This window comes from Pempheris klunzingeri, chromosome 17 (assembly GCF_042242105.1).
Source record: "Pempheris klunzingeri isolate RE-2024b chromosome 17, fPemKlu1.hap1, whole genome shotgun sequence".
Classification (NCBI taxonomy): domain Eukaryota; kingdom Metazoa; phylum Chordata; class Actinopteri; order Acropomatiformes; family Pempheridae; genus Pempheris; species Pempheris klunzingeri.
In genome coordinates, this window is record NC_092028.1 from 9251413 (window position 1) to 9269786 (window position 18374).

General features: G+C 43.0%; 1 protein-coding gene across 1 annotated transcript; it reads left to right on the forward strand.

Annotated features, from left to right (window-relative positions):
* The first annotated feature begins 8865 nt into the window (after positions 1-8865).
* On the forward strand, positions 8866-11779 carry nfil3-6 (nuclear factor, interleukin 3 regulated, member 6). The gene is made up of 2 exons (XM_070848696.1): positions 8866-9124; positions 10129-11779. The coding sequence occupies exon 2, from the start codon at positions 10216-10218 to the stop codon at positions 11461-11463; it is 1248 nt and encodes a 415-aa protein (XP_070704797.1). The 5' UTR covers positions 8866-9124; positions 10129-10215; the 3' UTR covers positions 11464-11779.
* Positions 11780-18374: the final 6595 nt, after the last annotated feature.

Sequence of the window (18374 nt, forward strand, 5' to 3'; positions counted from 1 at the left end):
GCCCATGTAAATCTCACTGATTAACATCTTACATCTCGTTTGTTTAATCTGTACAAAAACCAAACTGTTGCAGGATTTGTTAGCCAAGCTGAGCAAAGCGGCTGCTGGTTGCAGCTTCACATTTAGACAGGAGAGTGGTATCGATACGCTTATCTAAACCTCGGCAAGAAATTGAAAAAGCCTATTTTCCAAAGAGCCATTTCTTTAAGGGCAATGCTAGAGGCACTTTCACTGCTGTAGTGTTAAATGAGTTAAGAGGTTAAAAAGTGACATGAAGTGTGTCACAAGAGCACTTTGTGTATGATGCAATGTGTTTGTGTAATTATAGAAAGAAGTGGAGCAGAGCCAGGACAGAGAAGACGAGAAGGGTAAACAGCTATGCAGAACTATATCTGATTTGATCAACATGTTTAGGGGTCTGAAGAAATGTGTTATGAAACCATTTGCATATTGTTAATATCTAAAATTACTGACAGTGTGGATGACAGGTCCTCTAATCTTTCGCTATAACGCTTGACTAGCACTGACTGCTATCACATTAGATAACATTATACAGCAGATGAAATGAGGCCAAGCTGGCATGTACTTAGCTGATACTGTGTTGGTGCAGCACACTTCCGCAGCACACTGTGTCACTGCAGAGGGATTTTCTTCAGAGCCATGATGAAGGAACATGAACAAAGGATTTTCTTAAACAGCATCAGGCTGCAATTAAAGTTCAAAGGCAGCAAGGGGTTATAAGGGCACTGCGAAGGGAGCAAAGAGGTGGACGGAACTTGAGAGGAATATTGAAAAATTAGTGTCAAAATTTAATGAAACGCAGGAGCTGGAGAAAGGATGAGAACCAGCGGAGTCGTTGTGACAGGTGACACTATCTATGTGACCTTCTTCCTCCAGCAGCTAACTGTGTCAGCAGAGTGATGGCCTCCTCCCTTCCCTGTCCTCCTCTCCGGACTTCCCATGCGGTCTGGTTCAGAGTGTATTTTAAGCTTGTCCCCATCATCTCCTGCGGGGCAATTTACGTAACCCGCCTTTGCCCGTCAACTTTGGCTAACACCTCCGAGCTCATCTGTGTGACTCCCAGTGGCTGTTTTTGTAAAAGCCGGTCAGCTGATGTAAACAGTCTTGCTGTGGGTCTTTGTCTGTGCCACCCACTTGGCAACAACAGGGCACAGATATTTATATCCATCCCGCTGCCCACGACTGCTGCAGATCCCAGAGCGGATGAATTAAAAAGAAAGCCAGGATGCAAAAATTGTACTATCTGAGGAAGCAAAATATCATTCTGGATACAGTTTGTAAATGTTCATGTGATAAACGGTTTACTACCAGGCTCTTCTCTAGGACACCTCTACCATTGGCCTACGTGCATTATTGAAATATATCTACAGTACTGCTACTACTACAAATAATCCAGAACCAGACAAGTATTACTGCTAATGCTGCACATGGGTAGAACACATGTACCAGAAAAAGCTCTGAGGTTAGTTTGTGTGTTGAGTTTAGAAGCAGTTTAACCTTGAAAAAACTGCTTAAACGATAAGAAAAAGGCTGCGACCGATTATCTGAGGATTATTTTCTCAATTCATTGATTAACTGTGCAGTCTAAAAATGTAAAATAGTAGTTTTAGAAAAGACTTTCAGAGCCCAGGGTGGCTTTCGGTCAAAAAAAAAGTCTTGCTCTGTCAGTCCAACACTCCACAGCCCAAACATAATCAATTATAGGCAAAACAAGCAGCAAATCCTCACTTTTGAGAAGCTGGAATAAGTGAATGTTTGGCCGTTTTTGGCAGAGTCCATGTAGAGGACAAGGAGGGAAATTTCTGGGATTATGACGAGCCTGAGAAAGCAAAGCTTTAGCTATTTTGTACAAATGGAGTAAAGTTTACTCCCACAGATTATTTTGAGTGTGACTACCAGCTGAACGTGACTCTTAACTTTTAGCTGTCATCTTATAATGTTTCAGGACTTGATTTCTGCCTCTTGCCTTTTATTTTGTGTATACTGCTTAGTTTAGAAGTTTCCACCAGTCAGTGCGACTAAAAGTCCTCCAGTAAATATTTGCAAGGCCCCCTGAGACATGAGATGTTTTTCAGCTCAAGCAACATGTTCTGTTTACAGGGTTATGTGCCCTTTTTTTCCCTGTAGGTCAAAGACACAAGGTGAGCCGTTCCATAAGAGGCTCTGCTAGAATGTCAAGAATTCAGCTTGGACTCGTTGAACTCATGTGGTTCCTCCTCTCTTTGTGTTGTTTTCCCTCTAAGTCACTTGACTGCAACACAGTCCTGACTGACCTGCTCATGCAGTAATAATATTAGCTTATTACTTCGAGGAAATGTAAAAAACAAAACCCATAAAGGTCAGTGCTGAACTGTTTACACCGACTTTACAGATAAACAAAGCAGGTTTCAGCAGAATCCACTTCATCTGAATGATTTTTAAGTAGCCTTTGAGTGAACATTTTACCAAACAGATCAACAGACACAGAAGTCCTTTTGTAACATTTAGTTTCTTCATCTTGGAGAGCAGTGGTTGTGCCAAGATCCTCTTTAGCACGCATTTTTCTTGTTAATTTCCAAAGAAGCCTAGAGCAAAAACTTTCTCAAGTAGATGTGTTACATACACATATTTCAAAAGCTTAACTACTGAACCGAGCCAGATCAGATATGTGGAGTAACTCACTTCCTGTTGCACAAATCAAACAGCGTTTTTGACTTTCTTCTTAAATGACTGCACACATCTGTATGCTTAACACAAGAAGTAATCGTCTCATTCTTCACATGCCTCCCTGGACTCCCCAGACACCACATTTGAATACTCTAATATACTGTAAAAACATTTACTACGCTGTGACGGGCTTAACCAGCATTACGTGAACCCTGTAACTATGTAAGCCCCGCACTCCAGCTTTAAGTTAAGAAAATCCTCTGTTTCACAGTTTTATAACATCCAAGTGTTCATTCTCTCTGCTTCAGTGATTGTCTTTTTACACAAAAGGGACCTCTTGGTTTTGGATTGTTCGACCCACAGGTGCCAGTGGCTTACAAGGCCAACACTCCACTAATGTAATTTCCCAGTCTGTCATTTTATGAGTGTGCCGCCTGAAGGCAGTAGCCTGGCCAGCAGGTTGGCCTACTCCATTAAAAACATCTACAAGCGCATGGTTTATTTGCTATTCCTGCCAGTGATCCCTTTTATTCAGCTGGAAAGTTCATAAAGCCTGAGTGACACAACATTGCATGTAGTTTAATCAGCTTTCGTGCGTAGTGTAATGTTGTGGGTGCAGAGGATATATAATACAGAGTTAATGGAGAACCTGTTGCTGCCCAGAGTTAATCTGTCCTCCTCTGCACTTACTCAGTTGCTACGCTGATATCGTATGCACTCTGTCAGTCTCCAACCAGGTAACCTTTCAGGATCTATTTTGCCCAGTGTTAGGAGAATGATTGGCAGTTTGGTTCCTGGAGGGTCCAATTTAAGTTCATTCCCTAATCTTCCAAATGCACACTATAAAGTGGAGAGAAGGCTGGCAGTGGTTTGTTCGGGCTTACTTCTGGTCAGCTACAGCAGTTAACACCAACTGGGAGTTCCCCACGAGCAGTCAGCCCACATGGCATCAGTAGATGTCTCTTGTTCAAGTTTTTGTTAATAGTGGTTGGTCCAGATGAAACTACTACTGGAGGTAGTAGGCTTTCACTTCTTAAGGTCAAAGACAAAAGCCACTGCACTAATCATTTTTTGTCTTTTGATTTGAAATAATTGCTTATATGGAATATCCTTTATCACACAATTTAACTCATGATTGTTAAATATTTGGAAGCAGAACTACTATTCTAATCTATGAAGTTCCAAGCAAGATCACTCACCCAACACACTTAACTTAACTTGTTAAGTTAACTTTTTTACTAAAACAGTCTTGAGCAAAGGCACCCCTCTTAATTCCCTCAGTTTAAATCAAAATTCAACATTTAGGGAAATACCCATATTTGCTTAGATTACTACCAGTTACCTTAGCTTAGCATAAAGACTGAATACCTGGGGAAACAGCTAGTGTTTCTCTGTCCAAGGTAAACAAAATCCACCTTGGTATTTATTTGGATGAAACAAATGAGATATAATAACATGCTAATTAGAGCATTTTAGTGGTCAAGATGTATTTTGTTACCTTTACACAGAGCCAGGCTAGTTGTTTTCCTGTTTCCAGTCTTGCTAAGCTAAGCTAGCAATAACTTGATATTTACCCTATACAGAGATGAGAACGGTTTTGATCCTCCAATCTAACTTTCTGCAAATAAGCGCATTTCCCATAAATCTGTACTATTCCTTTAATCTTAATTAACTTTTTAGATAATTGAGTTGTCGTTACTATTACATAGACACTGCCAAAAAGCCTTGTATTGCTGTCATGACTAACAACAAAACAACATATAATTTGATCAAAACCAGAAAGCGTGTTTTCTATGATGCAATATTCATGTTCCACATTAACAAAGTCATGTTTGGAGAAGCTACTGTGCCGAGACTTCTGTCCCTATCAGAGGCCAGAGGTGACCAAACAGTAAGGGGAATGGGGCCCAGAGTGTATCTCTCTGTCCACTTGAGCACATTTGCTCAGGGGGTTTACATATGTGATATGATGCAGTACATACAGTTCATTGTCTCCTGTAAGCACACAACCCTCATGCGTTCAGTGTAAAAACAGAGTTCAGCTTGGGCTTTTGGCCGAAGCCCTCATGCTGCTTTCATACCAAATCCACGTGCTGCATGCTGCCCAATATACAGGTGTAGGTGTTTACAGGTTTGTCAGTAAACACACATTCAGTATGAGGTTATCCTCTGAAACCAAGGGCACTGCAGCCCTTTGACATGTGTAACCATGGAAGTATCGTCCAATCCCACAGACACGAGTTCTCTTTATACTATTGATTATTTTGCATTATTAAGTGCTGTGTTTACACATGTAACTATTTAAGTAGGACAAATTACAGAATTTTGGCTTTGAGACAGAAGCACCACCACTAGAAGCCTCACTGAATCCTTATGTTGTGAGAACACTATTTACAGGTCCCGTGGCTTTCTAAGAATTTCTTAGACAGGAAGTGAGTAATCATTGTAAATCCTTAGGGGGGTTCCTGGAAAGGACTTGGTCATATGGCATTAACTATAGCAAGAAGGAGACACTGCTGAAATGTGACTTTCATGTTTTCATATTCTGAAATACTCCTAAGACCTGTTTGTGACATACATGACTGCATTGACCTAGTTAGTAGTTCCCATTAAGTCCTGTGTGTAGACTAGTGGAATACATACTTTAAGACTTGGCATTGGGGTGGCATTGCATACTGAGGCAGGAAGTGTACTGTATTATATCAGTGTGATAATATGCTAACCGACTGGGAACTGAACTAGCTAGCAACAAAAAGTCATGGCTACCTTTGAAGCCCTTGTTTCCTTTCCAAGCTTTGATGTAAATTCAGACCCCAACTCACTTTCTGATAAATTGAAAAAATGGACAAAGAGATTTGGATTGTGAATTTGCTAATGTGATCAAATAAGTCAGATCTCAAATCACACTGAGCCACTCATCATCATGTCTTTAGGGAGGTAATCATTTAAGAGGCTGAGCCATCACACTTAAATGTCTCCTCAACCTTGCCCAAGCTGTTGAGATATCAGAAATGTGGGCTTCAGGCATAGAAAACAAGCATGAAAATGATCTGTTGGCAGCCGAAGAACAAGCAATAAGCAATGGTAAAACCACACACGCAGCATTTTATGTAGCTGAAGGCAATCACGGCTCACTACTTGGCAACAAAACGGCATCTGAGCTGTGGCTTGTACACATATTGTGTCCTACCCTGTCCAAAGTTGACCAGCTCGTGCTTTGCTACCCAAAAGACGTGATGCACATGGTGGCATACACAAGCAGAGTATCACCTGTAGAACAGAGAGACTGCCAGGCTGAGAGGGAAGCCCTTGTGATTGTCTGAGGCTGCAAACACCTTCATCTGTATCTCTATGGTGCTGACTTCAACATGATCATAAACACTTGGAACTCATCTTTAACAATGCCAAATCAAAACCACTAGCATGGACTCAGAGATGGGCTCTCAGACTCCGACTCTCAGAGTAATCACATTACAGTCTAATCAGGCAACTCTCAAAGCATTCCATAATGTCAGAGAGGGGCTCACAACCCTAGAAGAGGGAAGCCTCATCCTATGGGGCAGACCGATCATACCAAAGACACTGCAATCTGGAGGCTTTGCCCTTGCCCACGAAGGACATTTGGACATAGTAAAAACCAAACAGCTACTCAGGCATCCACATTGAAAACTGAGCATCACCTGCTGCAGATGTCAGAATTCCCACAGGGAGCTCAGAGGAAAGCCTCTGTAGACCTCTGTGGACCCTTCTCATCAGATGTCTGAGGCTTTAGAAAGAAATACAATCAGAAAATGGCCCTAAATTCTCTAGCAAAGAATTCTCTGACTTTGCACAGTACCTTGGTTTACGCCACAGGGAAATTCCTCCTTATTGGTCACATGCCAATGCTTAAGTTTTAAGACTAAACAAGACCCTGAGCAAAGCAATCGATGCATCAATGCTGGAAGGTAGGCCATGGAAACAAGAACTACACAAGTTCTTAAGGAGCTACAGGGCAACATGTCATCATACGACCAACCATTCCCCAGATGAACTGTTCTATGGCCGATCCATGTCAATCAAGATGCCATCCACCTCCCATCCTCCTGATTTAGACATGTTCTACCAAAAAGATCATTCCATCAAGGAAAAAAAAAGAAGAATGCATCCAACTCAGAACTCCAAGAAAGAGAATCTGTTCTCATACGTCAGAAGAAAACAGGAAAACCATTTAACCTAAGAGGTCACGAGTGAAAGGAACAATGGCCACTGCACATACACTTGGACACATACAAGGAACCAGTCACATTTCAAACTCTTGAAATACCAACCTGAAATCTGCTTGACCAGATGAAGACGCAAGTGAAGATGAAGATGATGAGTACCCAACTGATCCTCCACAACCACTTGAATCTGGAGACATTCCTCAAGTCATGGGACGATACCTTGGATAGACAATAAACACAATAGAAAAGCTCTATAAGGGATGTGCATCATATCAGCGCAAGATAAAAGAAAATAACAAAGTTCATACAGTTCCATTTTACCATGGTTACCCTCAATAAAACATTTGTATAAAATTGGCTGAGTAATGCAGGATTCACTTCAGTTGATGTTGTACTTAAGTGGAGCAAGTTCCCCACCAAATGTGCAACTAGAAATGTGCACTCAGTAGAGCGCAGATCGTCGCCAGGCGAACTCTGCTACGGCTAACCATAAACTGACTTAAACCCATATTCACTGTAAGCTTTACAACGTATTTATTTGACTTTGACTGCTTCAATAAAGTTAGAAGAAACTTCACATATAGAATTAATCTGTAGATGCTGCGGTAACAAACTAGGCTTCTTTTTTAGCCTTGCCAGATGCCTTTTGCTCCATCCTACAGGCTTTATCTGCTCTATCCTAATCCTACAGGCCGATTAAGAGTAGTGAGGAGTCGGCAGTCCGTGAAAGTATAAAACAGTCAATAAAATAGGTTTTTTAAACTCTATGAACAACCGCAATTGCGAGAGATTATTTAACATACAGGTATAAATGTGCACAAAAAAAAATCTGTCCAGTATTTTGTGAGATTCGCCGGGGACGGGCAGATACAAAAACACAAGCAAGCACACAAACTAATGTATGATCCCCCCCAGGCTTACTCCTGGCGGAGATAATTACTCATACCACCACAAACAATTAACATGAAGAGAAGATCGGGGCTTTGAGGGGCCCTTGAGGCCTGGAGCAACAAGGAAGGAATCACAAGTGATCGTAGTTGGGTTGTTTTGGTTTATTAACCCTCGTCTTTTGTTGAAGTTGGCTTTACTTCCTCATTAGTTGCAGACCCATGAGTCGTGCTGCTGTGCAAATAATTACAAACTTCAACTTAAATGTTATTTTACGCCTGACCACTCAACACCAAATGTAAAAAAAAAAGCCCATAAATGTTTCATATTTTAAATGTTATAAGGGCAATGCATGGATGAATATTAACATTCACAGACAAAGAAATGCAGTATGTTATCCTACACAGTGTCACTTAGCCCTTGAAAAGGCGTCATTAAGACTCCAGATAGCTTTAACTCCCTCAACAAGTGGTTATAAAACCACCAAACAGATACACAGCATAGGAAAATAGTAATAGAAATAGTATTTAATCATGTTACCCAAATAAAAGAAGCCAAACTAATGCCTGCTGATACATGTGTTAAGAAATGGCTCATATCAGGTTTAGAAGAAGAAGAAGAAAGTCATGAAGTGCCGAGCTGATAGAAGAATGATGTTGTATTGTTGGAGCTGATAAAGAGGGACATTATATGAAGCTCCATAATCACAGTTCTCACTGCATTTACTGAGACAGATACATGACATACTCCTCTTGCTCTACTGAGTCACAGCTACTGCCTGTTTATGCCAGGAGAGAAAGAGAGGCGCAACATTACCTAATTATTATGGGACGATTATCCTGTCAAAGGGGGGGGGGGCGGGGCGGGGGAGGTCAGATGATGACGAGGGTGGTGATGATGGTGGTGCCTGAGCTGCTATGTTATGTGAAAGCCGATAGGAGCTTTCCTCTTGAAGGCGGAGGAAAGGAGGGAGAGGAGGGAGGGGATGGGGGGGTTGTCACAGAGGGAGGGAGGCGGTCTTTGACACACACACACACACACACACACACACACACACACACACACACACACACACACACACACACACACACACACAAAGGGCCCCGCTGGTTCAAGCGAGGATAGGGACCGTCCTGAGCTGAACTTCACGTTACAAATAGGGGCTGCGGTATTCCAAGTGGAGCAGAGTGGAGGTGCGCCACGCAGATGATAATATTAAGTAACAGCGCCGAGTGGATCTGCAGTATCAAAGCAGAGAGGGAGGCAGAGGAGCGCTCCTCTTCCTGCACCGGACACACAGACAGACGGTTGGAGAAGCGGAGCACTGGTGCGCACCGGAGGACACATCTGATCCTTCTTCGGAGGTAAAAAGATTCTTTAGAAACTGACTTTACTGTATTTTTATGGTATTTTTATTAGAGTTCCAACAACAGTTTGGACATGATGCATTAGAATAAGCGCACATTCTCTCTTTGAAACCCCTAATAGGTTGTATAACCTAATTAAAGTTATGTTACGGTTATATCAGCAGTTAACATCACTTAGAGATGTATATGTATTTTACATTTTTATTGTTTAGGCCTGTTCAGGTGTGACATCAAGCGGAGGGGGTAATAAGTTTCAGCATTCTCCGCTCGTGTTGTTACTCATACATTTAAATGTAGGTCCACAGAAAAAGATCCTCTTTTCCTGCTATAGAAATAAAGTGCACAAAGACAGAAGTTGAAACTTGTTTAGTGAAAAAAAAAAAAAACCTAAATAGATAAAAGTAAATAAATGAATAAATAAATACTATTACATTGGCTTCCATTCTAAATGTATGTCTCAGATGATGCTGCTGAGTGTAAAGGAGAACAGCTGAGTGAGGTCAGCTCAGATGATTAAAAGCGAACAGGAGATCAGCGTGTCCCTGTCAGACATGTGGGTCAGTGCTGAGGAAGCAAATAACACGGTCTGACCGGAACCCAAACACCTTTGGGCGTCAGAAAAATTACAGGTAGGATATAATGAGGAGCAAGAAACGCCCCCCCAAAAAAGATGAAGCCATTAGTGTTTGTTTAGGTCTAAAATACAAATGTAGGTTACAGCCTCCGCAGGCTAATGCCACACTACAATCGGAGTGCTTCATCTTGTATTTCCAGCGGGTTCTGTATGCTGAGAGTGAAGCCATCAGGATGGTGTGGTCTCATTACATGTACATCACGCACGGTCCCGTATTGAATGTATAATGAGGCTCGCAAGGTTATAGTACAAGTCGCTCCCGTTTTATTGGAGAGATGTAATGGGGTTACATAATATTGTGTTGTAATGGCTCTTGCATAACCGCTAAATCCCTCTTCTGCTTTCCTTCACTCATTCTGGTCGCTAGGTGGCACTGTTGCTGCATCCTGAGAGACTAGCGGGCACTCAGCACCACACAGTGGTACTCCCACTCCCAGCGGCGAGGAAAGGCGAGATGTTTGAGGAGGAGTCCCAGCAGATGAGGGGGCAGCAGGATGTGGCTGTGCTCCAGACTCTGGAGTCCCCTGCAGCAGTGACAGCAGCTGGAGGGGGGGGAGGAGGAGGAGGAGGAGGAGGAGGAGCGGGGCCGCTGTCCTTCACAGATGAAGCTGTGTCCATCCTGACCTCCAGCAGCCTGTTGGCCCGATCTCTGCTGGGCCGCAGCTCTGCTGTCAAACGCAAAGAGAGCCCTTCTTCCAGCATCCGACGCAAGCGGGAGTTCATCCCCCACGACAAGAAGGACGACGGCTACTGGGACAAGAGGAGGAAGAACAACGAGGCAGCGAAGCGCTCGCGGGAGAAGCGGCGCGTCAACGATATGGTCCTGGAGAGCCGCGTTTTGGCTCTGCTGGAGGAAAACGCCCGTCTTAGGGCGGAGCTGCTGGCCCTGAAGTTCCGCTTTGGCCTGGTCAAAGATCCCTCCAATGCCCCCATCCTGCCCCTCACTACAGCTCCTCACCACACTGCTCAAACTTTAACTCCTCACTACTACCTCCACAGAGGGGATGGAGGCCTCCCTAGTTCCTCAGCCCCACACCCTAACAACCAGACAGGCCAGTTGAGCACCAGGGGCTCCAGAGATGCTGGTAACATGTCGGAGGACTCGGGGTTCTCTACGCCAGGTGGGTCTAGTGTGGGCAGTCCGATCTTCTTTGAAGACCGGCTGAGCGACCATGGGAAATTATCACCCCATAGGGCAGAGGAGCTGGGCTATGACCTCCACCACTCCCCTGCTGATGTCCATCACACCGCAGCGTTCCCCATAGGGAAGCTGGAACATGCGGAGGCGATGAAAAACCTCCCTCACAAGCTACGTTTCAAGACACCCGGCAGCGGGGACGCTGCTGATCCTGCAGGGGAGAACAGCAGCGCCAGACGCAGCCCCACGCTGTCCGCGGCAGGACGGGAGGGTCCGAAAGAGGCCCATAAAGGATTGAGTGGAGGTGACACGGGAGCAGGGCACTGCGCTGGGCCCTGGCTCCAGCAGCTGGAGGGGGAGGAAGGCAGGAGGGGGAGACAGTCCCCTCAATGCATCGCCTCGACTGTCAGCTACAGCCTCCAGCCTGCTTCGACGCAGGGACAAACTGAGTTCCAGTACAAGCATGAGAACACTCACCTGAAGTCTCAGCTCAACTCTCTGAGCGAGGAGGTGGCTCAGCTGAAGAAGCTTTTCACAGAGCAGCTCATGGCCAAAGCCAACTAAGGACCGGAGCTCTGAGTCAACCACTGTTTGCCAACGTCTAGACTTTAATGGACAAACAAATTTAGCGCAAAAACTGGAGCGCTGGACCGAGCAGATGTTCATGACTGATGAAGCTGAACTTTTACGTCTGACAAACTTTTAACAACGTGTCGTTTTTGTTTCAAATACTGTATCATGTTGTAATAAATATCTATAAACATTCATCTCATAACCTGCTGTTTAACTACTTAATCTGAGCTCAGACAGGGAGTCTTATCTGTGATAGTGTTAAGTGTGTAATAGTTTCACTATTCCGTACACTGTGGCAACTAAAAGACACACAGCAAAAAACTGCTGACATCACATCGTTCACTTCGCACCATTAAGAAACAACAGGTTCTGTTGCTTTCCAATCCACGTTACAGTGAATTGGAGGTCAGTCAGCAAGTTGTTAAGATACTGTGAAAGAGGAAGTGCAGTTTTGCAGTTAGTGTGGTGTGACTTTCAGTAGTTTTCCCACCGCTGAGACAGCTCCACTGAATCTGTAAACACAGGCAGAGGCCGACAGTAAATAGACAGAGGAATGAAATAATTAGCTGTCTGAACCTCCGTTGGTCTTGAGAGAAATGCTTGTTCTGAATCAATTTTTGCCCACAAAACTCATAAGGCCTGTTCATTATCTCTTGATGTGCGTCATGTCAAGGAGCTCCTTTTAGGAAAGACACTGTAACGTGTGCTGTTTTTGGTGTTTCACATCTCACTTCTCTCTCTGTTCATGCTGTTCTCTGTCCGAATACATTTTATTACTGCCCTGTTATCTGTATTGAGGTGAATTTAATGTCTGCTGTCATTCTGTACATTTTCATATTAGAAATAAAAACATTTGACATATTCATCATGGTGGTGAGTTGAGCATTACTCGAGGAAACCTTAAAAGGGTTTTACACATGAGGTCCGGTTTATGTGTCACAAGAAAAAAAAAAGTCTCCTTCGTCTAACATTTTTAAAAATAACCGTGATTAAGTCACAATAATGTCATCAGGGTTATCACTGTGTGGGGGTTGAGATTTCCATTTGAACAGCAAGCCAGTGTTGCAAACCTGAGTTTGAAAGCAGCCATTTAGGAGGTAATGGGGTGTAATGAAAGGTGCTACTGAGTTGCATTATGGAAAGTAAAGTGAGAATAAAAATCAGGATATTTCAGCCTCTGCTGCTTCAGGTTTGACCATGCGTTTTGAATATGTCTCCTGTGAGTCTTCAAACTTTGTGGTGGTGCGATACTAAATCACTTTAGTGCCAGTGAGTGTTACATAGCAAACATTATTGTATCTGGCATCTGAAGCAAGTACAAAACATCATCTTGCTCATTTGAGCCTGGATTTAATTTCCCTAATAACAGATAATAACAGTATAAGTGAAAGAGAGCAATGGATTGGTGAGGTCTGGCAGACAAGTGGTGACAAAAGCAGGCGATGAGGAGAGGAGTTGTGCACTTAGCAGAGTGACAAACAGACAGACAGTGGGTGTGTCTGCTATAACAACAGTTCTAGTTGCTGTATTCAACAATCCTATTAGAAGCCTCCAAAGGACAAGAGTTTTAATTATGACAGCTAGAGGGGAGTTCATATCAATTACGAATGATGAGCATGAATTTGCTGGGACTGTGCACTCACATTCAGCCTAGACAATGATTCGTGTGGTTCTTTTGCGAAATGTCCACTGTCATGATACATACGGTGTCACAGCGCTCTACTGTCAACACAGTTTTGGATCAATTCAAACACTTCAGTTGCATTTTTGCTTTAGTAATGTGTAAAAATGTCATGCTGCTGTGGAGTCAGCAGGGGGCAGCAAAGACAATACCTTCAGCATCACCATGGAGCCCCGGAGTGTGTTTCACCATCAGCCACATGATATGAATCATGCTATGGATCATTACAATTTGTATTGTTCCCTGCAGGTTAGTAAGTTAGTTGGCATGGTGATGAGTGTTAAATTCAGTAACATGTATTTTCTTATGTGCGTATGCAGGCAGACACGTGTAGAAGCTGATGTTCAAATATAAGAAGGTCAACTGAATTGTGAGGAAATAAATATTTGATGCGATACCATTAGATCAGGCCATTGTTATTTTGTTAGATGAGCTGTCTGTAACCCCCCCCCAGAATTATAATACAGTAATAATAATAGAAACAATCATTTTGGCTACAATGCTCACTCACAAACACATTTGAAATGCAATATTTTGCCAGTATAAATAGACTCCAGGTAGATTTGAGAAACGTGTGGTGGTGAATGGAAAGGTAATAAGGTAGAGGAGAGGCAGACACTGCAGGTGTGGAGCAGAGAGAAGAAGACAGTCTGATTTAATGAATCTACTCTAACATGCTGCTGTTGCGCTACCGTCCTCATCCACATCCACAAAAAAAAAAAAATGCAACCCCCACACCCCCCCATTCTGTCCCCCCCCCCCTTTTTTTTTCCAGTGAAAGGCTAAAGCCTGTTGCTAGGCAGGCATTGCGACAGTTGCCATGGGAACGCTTGCAGACATAGCTGGAAGGGGGGAAAACGTTGGGCAGGGTGGGGATAAGGATGGGGTGCAAAAAGAGAGGGAGTGATGCGGAGACAGAGAGAGGGAGAGTGTGTGTGTGTGTGTGCCTTTTTTTTTTTTTTATGGGGGGAGGGGGACCCAAGTTCACGGCCAATGTCTCTGCTCCTTCAGTGCTGTTTGTCTGCTCCACATAAAGAGGGAAACAAAGAGGTGCAAAGGAATGGTGATTCATATTTAGTTCAAATTTGAGGCTCCACATTTGCTCGGGGTAACTCTCTGATGAGGCAGCGTCACAGGATGGAGGTGTGAAGTAGCTGTGGCAACATCACAATTCTGGCCTCATTCAGATGCTTGAACAATGTGTGTAAAGGAACAATAACATGGAATACCAAATCAAGAACAAGTTTAAAAAAAATGGCCACTTAGCATAATTGAGTTTGAGACAGACTGTTACTTGTTATTCAACAAATTAGAGCAACGCAAGAACAAATAACTACTGTGGTGTCAAAGGTGAAAAGTCCTTAACATCCCTCGAGGACACAAAACAATCCAATTATACAGAATAATCGCTGCAATTAATGCCACTGTAAACACAAATGTTACTGTAGGACACGGAAATGCAGAACATGCTTACGTCTTTGTGGGAATTGTGAAAAACCAAAGGCACAAGTCCTCTGAACATGCGCTCACACTTAAATGCATCCCTTTCACTGCCAAAAGACAGCACAGCTTTGGGGATAAAAAGGAGATGATGAACACATCCGCAGCACACGTCAGCCTACAAAGGCATTCATTCAGGCACTTTTTCCCAGTGTACATCGCTCTCTGGATGATCTACTGTCCGGCACATTGACCGAGCATGGAGGAAGATGGCTATCTGACACTTCAATGACAAGCTAAGCTGCACAGATGCTTTCGTGTATACTGCAATTTTCTGTGGGCGCAAAAGCAATCATATGCTGCTTTCCTCCCTGCAACTGAAATGTTGAATCTATCACTAAGCACACAGGTCTCATCCAAATACTTCCTCCTCTGCTGAGTGACTCTAATGCAGTCCCCTGCATGCCAGTGTGATAGATAGCTATTCAACTGTTTGATGTGGTTCAGAAGCCTGCTCTTCAGCTCCCCAGAGGATGGTGTTTAAATCAGAGCAGGGGCATTAACAAAATAGTTTCGCTCCCCTGCTCTTTGTGCGAGTCTCTTCCGTGCTCCGTGCCTGCTGGCATGACACACATTCCTGTTTGTGATCGAGATGAATCTTAACACAGCACGTCTCAATTACACAATATGGTTGCATTCTGCACGGGAGCTCATTCAACTAGATTCAGCTTATTGCAGCAATACAATGACAGACGCTGCGAGCGGCAGGCAACTCTGCCACTATCAAACCACAAATTTCCACTTGTGTTCGTGCGTTTACAACAATGACAAGTGGCAGCTGTGGTTTCCTCCACAGTGTCAGTGTCACAGCACTGAGATGTAAACTCAATGAGTTTGCACAATGAGTCCTCTCGTTGGGGTGGCAATACAGAAACGCCCAGCTGATCATCAGGGCCATGGGGCGACAGGGCAGGGAAAAAAAACCCTCCCACTCACGCGTTCACATATGTACCCATGTCAAGTATGATCTGGATGTGACGGTTCACCACTGAGACTTTTGGAGTTGCAGCTGCTAGAATCTGCATAATTTTGCAAATCCATTGCTGGAAAAACTAAGCAAGCAAAAGCACATTTACACTTACAGTGATGTGAAAAAGTATTTGCCCCCTTACAGATTTCTTCTGTTTTTGCTTTATTGTCACACTTACATGTTTCAGATCATCAAACCAATTTTAATATCAGACATAGATGACCTGAGTAAACACAAAAAGCAGTTTTTAAATGATGATTTCATTTATTAAGGGAAAAAAGCTATCCAAACCAACCTGGCCCTATGTGAAAAAGTAATTGCCCCCTAAACCTAATAACTGGTTGTGCCACCCTTGGCGGCAACAACTGCAACCAAGCGTTTGCAATAACTGGCGATGAGTCTTTCACATCGCTGTGGGGGAATTTTGGCCCACTCTTCTTTGCAGAATTGTCTTAATTCAGCCACATTGGAGGGTTTTCGAGCATGAATGGCCTGTTTAAGGTCATGCTACAGCATCTCAATTGGATTTAAGTCCGGACTTTGACTAGGTCACTCCAAAACCTTGACTTTGTTTTTTTTGAGCTATTCAGAGGTGGACTTGCTGGTGTGCTTCGGATCATTGTCCTGCTGCATAACCCAAGTGTGTTTGAGCTTAAGGTCACGAACTGATGGCCGGACATTCTCCTTCAGGATTTTCTGGTAGAGAGCAGAATTCATGGTTCCATCAGTTACAGCAAGTTGTCCAGGTCCTGAAGCAGCAAAGCAGCCCCAGACCATCACACTACCACCACCATGTTTGACTGTCGGTATGATGTTCTTTTTCCCAAATGCTGTGTTAGTTTTACGCCAGATGTAACGGGACGCACACCTTCCAAAAAGTTCCACTTTTGTCTCGTCAGTCCACAGAATATTTTCCCAAAAGTGTGGGGGATCATCAAGATGTTTTTTAGCAAGTGTGAGATGTGCCTTTGTGTTCTTTTTGGTCAGCAGTGGTTTTCACCTTGGAACTCTCCCATGGAGGCCATTTTTGCCCAGTCTCTTTCTTATTGTTGAATCATGGCCACTGACCTTAACTGAGGCAAGTGAGGCCTGCAGTGCTTTAGATGTTGTTTGGGGTTCTTCTGTGACCTCCTGCATGAGACGTTGATGCACTCTTGGAGTCATTTTGGTCGGCCGGTAGTCCTGGGAAGGTTCACCACTGCTCCATGTTTTCTCCGTTCGGGGATAATGGCTCTCACTATTGTTCGCTGGAGTCCCAAAGCCTTAGAAATGGCTTTCTAACCCTTTCCAGACTGATAGATGTCAATGACTTTGTTTCTTGTCTGTTCTTGAATTGCTTTAGATCAGGGCATGATGTGTTGCATTTTGAGATCTTTCAGCCTACTTCATGTTGTCTATTTAAGTGATTTCTTGATTCTACAGCTCTGGCAGTAATCAGGTCTGGGTGTGGCTGGTGAAATTGAACTCAGCTTTCAAAAATGTGGTTAATCACAGTTAATTCATGATTTAACAAGGAGGGGGCAATTACTTTTTCACATAGAGCCAGGTTGGTTTGGATAGCTTTTTTCCCTTAATAAATGAAATCATCATTTAAAAACTGCTTTTTGTGTTTACTCAGGTCATCTATGTCTGATATTAAAATTGGTTTGATGATCTGAAACATGTAAGTGTGACAATAAAGCAAAAACAGAAGAAATCTGTAAGGGGGCAAATACTTTTTCACACCACTGTAAGTACAGTTTTGAATTACTTGAGGTGCTTTGCTTCAGTGTTTCATTTCAATGCTACTTTCTACTTCTGCTCCACTACATTTCTGTGGGAAAACATTCCACTGTTTAACTCCACATTTATCTCACAACTATGGTTCTGGTTTCTTTTGCTGAATATTTGTCTTGAAAAACATATGATCGGCTTCTAAACTGGGATGCATAGGTCCTCTTCTTAAATCATTTTAGTCTGTGATTGAGTTTTGTTCTCCTATATGAAAAAAAATACTTCTTCATAATTCTAGTACCACAATCTGGGTTATTCTTTCTTGTTTCAAAATACAGATCTTCATTTTTAGAATTTTTGAACAAGCTGACTTAAAACTTAAAACAAGGTTACATTCAAAGAATCACAACACACCAAAAGTATTACTTTCACTAAAAAATGGTCCTCCTATGGGTGTTATTTTTGATTATTATTACTGAAGCCTTAAAATAGAACTTTCATTTGGTGGACTGCTTTATAACAACAAATGATATTCCATAAAGTCACTTTTTTAAAGGGGAGTCATCGTTTGCATGTAAAATATTTATCTGCACCTGTGAAAGGTACACACTCGTCTTAAACTAAGGGGAATACAAGTAGAAAGTGGCATAAGTTGGAAATACTCCAAATTATACCCCAAAGAGAGAAAATGTTCCGTACCTAATTACTTCCCAGTACTGCTCCAGCATTGACTGTCTTGGCCTTTAACCTACAGTACAATTAGAAACTGCTCTGCCTCTGCCCATAGGAAACAAAGTCCAGTAGCAGCACCTCTGAAGTTCACTAATTAACAAACCAAAATGTAAATGTGACAACTTGTGGTTTATTAGGGCTGTCCAGTCTTTGTGCTAAGCTCAGCTCCCTGGCTGCCTCTTGTTAACTTAAAGAGAAGTCTGGTAGTGTAGCCTGCACGAAGGACGATAATCTGCTCCTCCCATATCAGTGGCTGCGGTAAAACGGCCTCTTCACATTTATTTTAGCCAACAGCTTGTTTCTGTG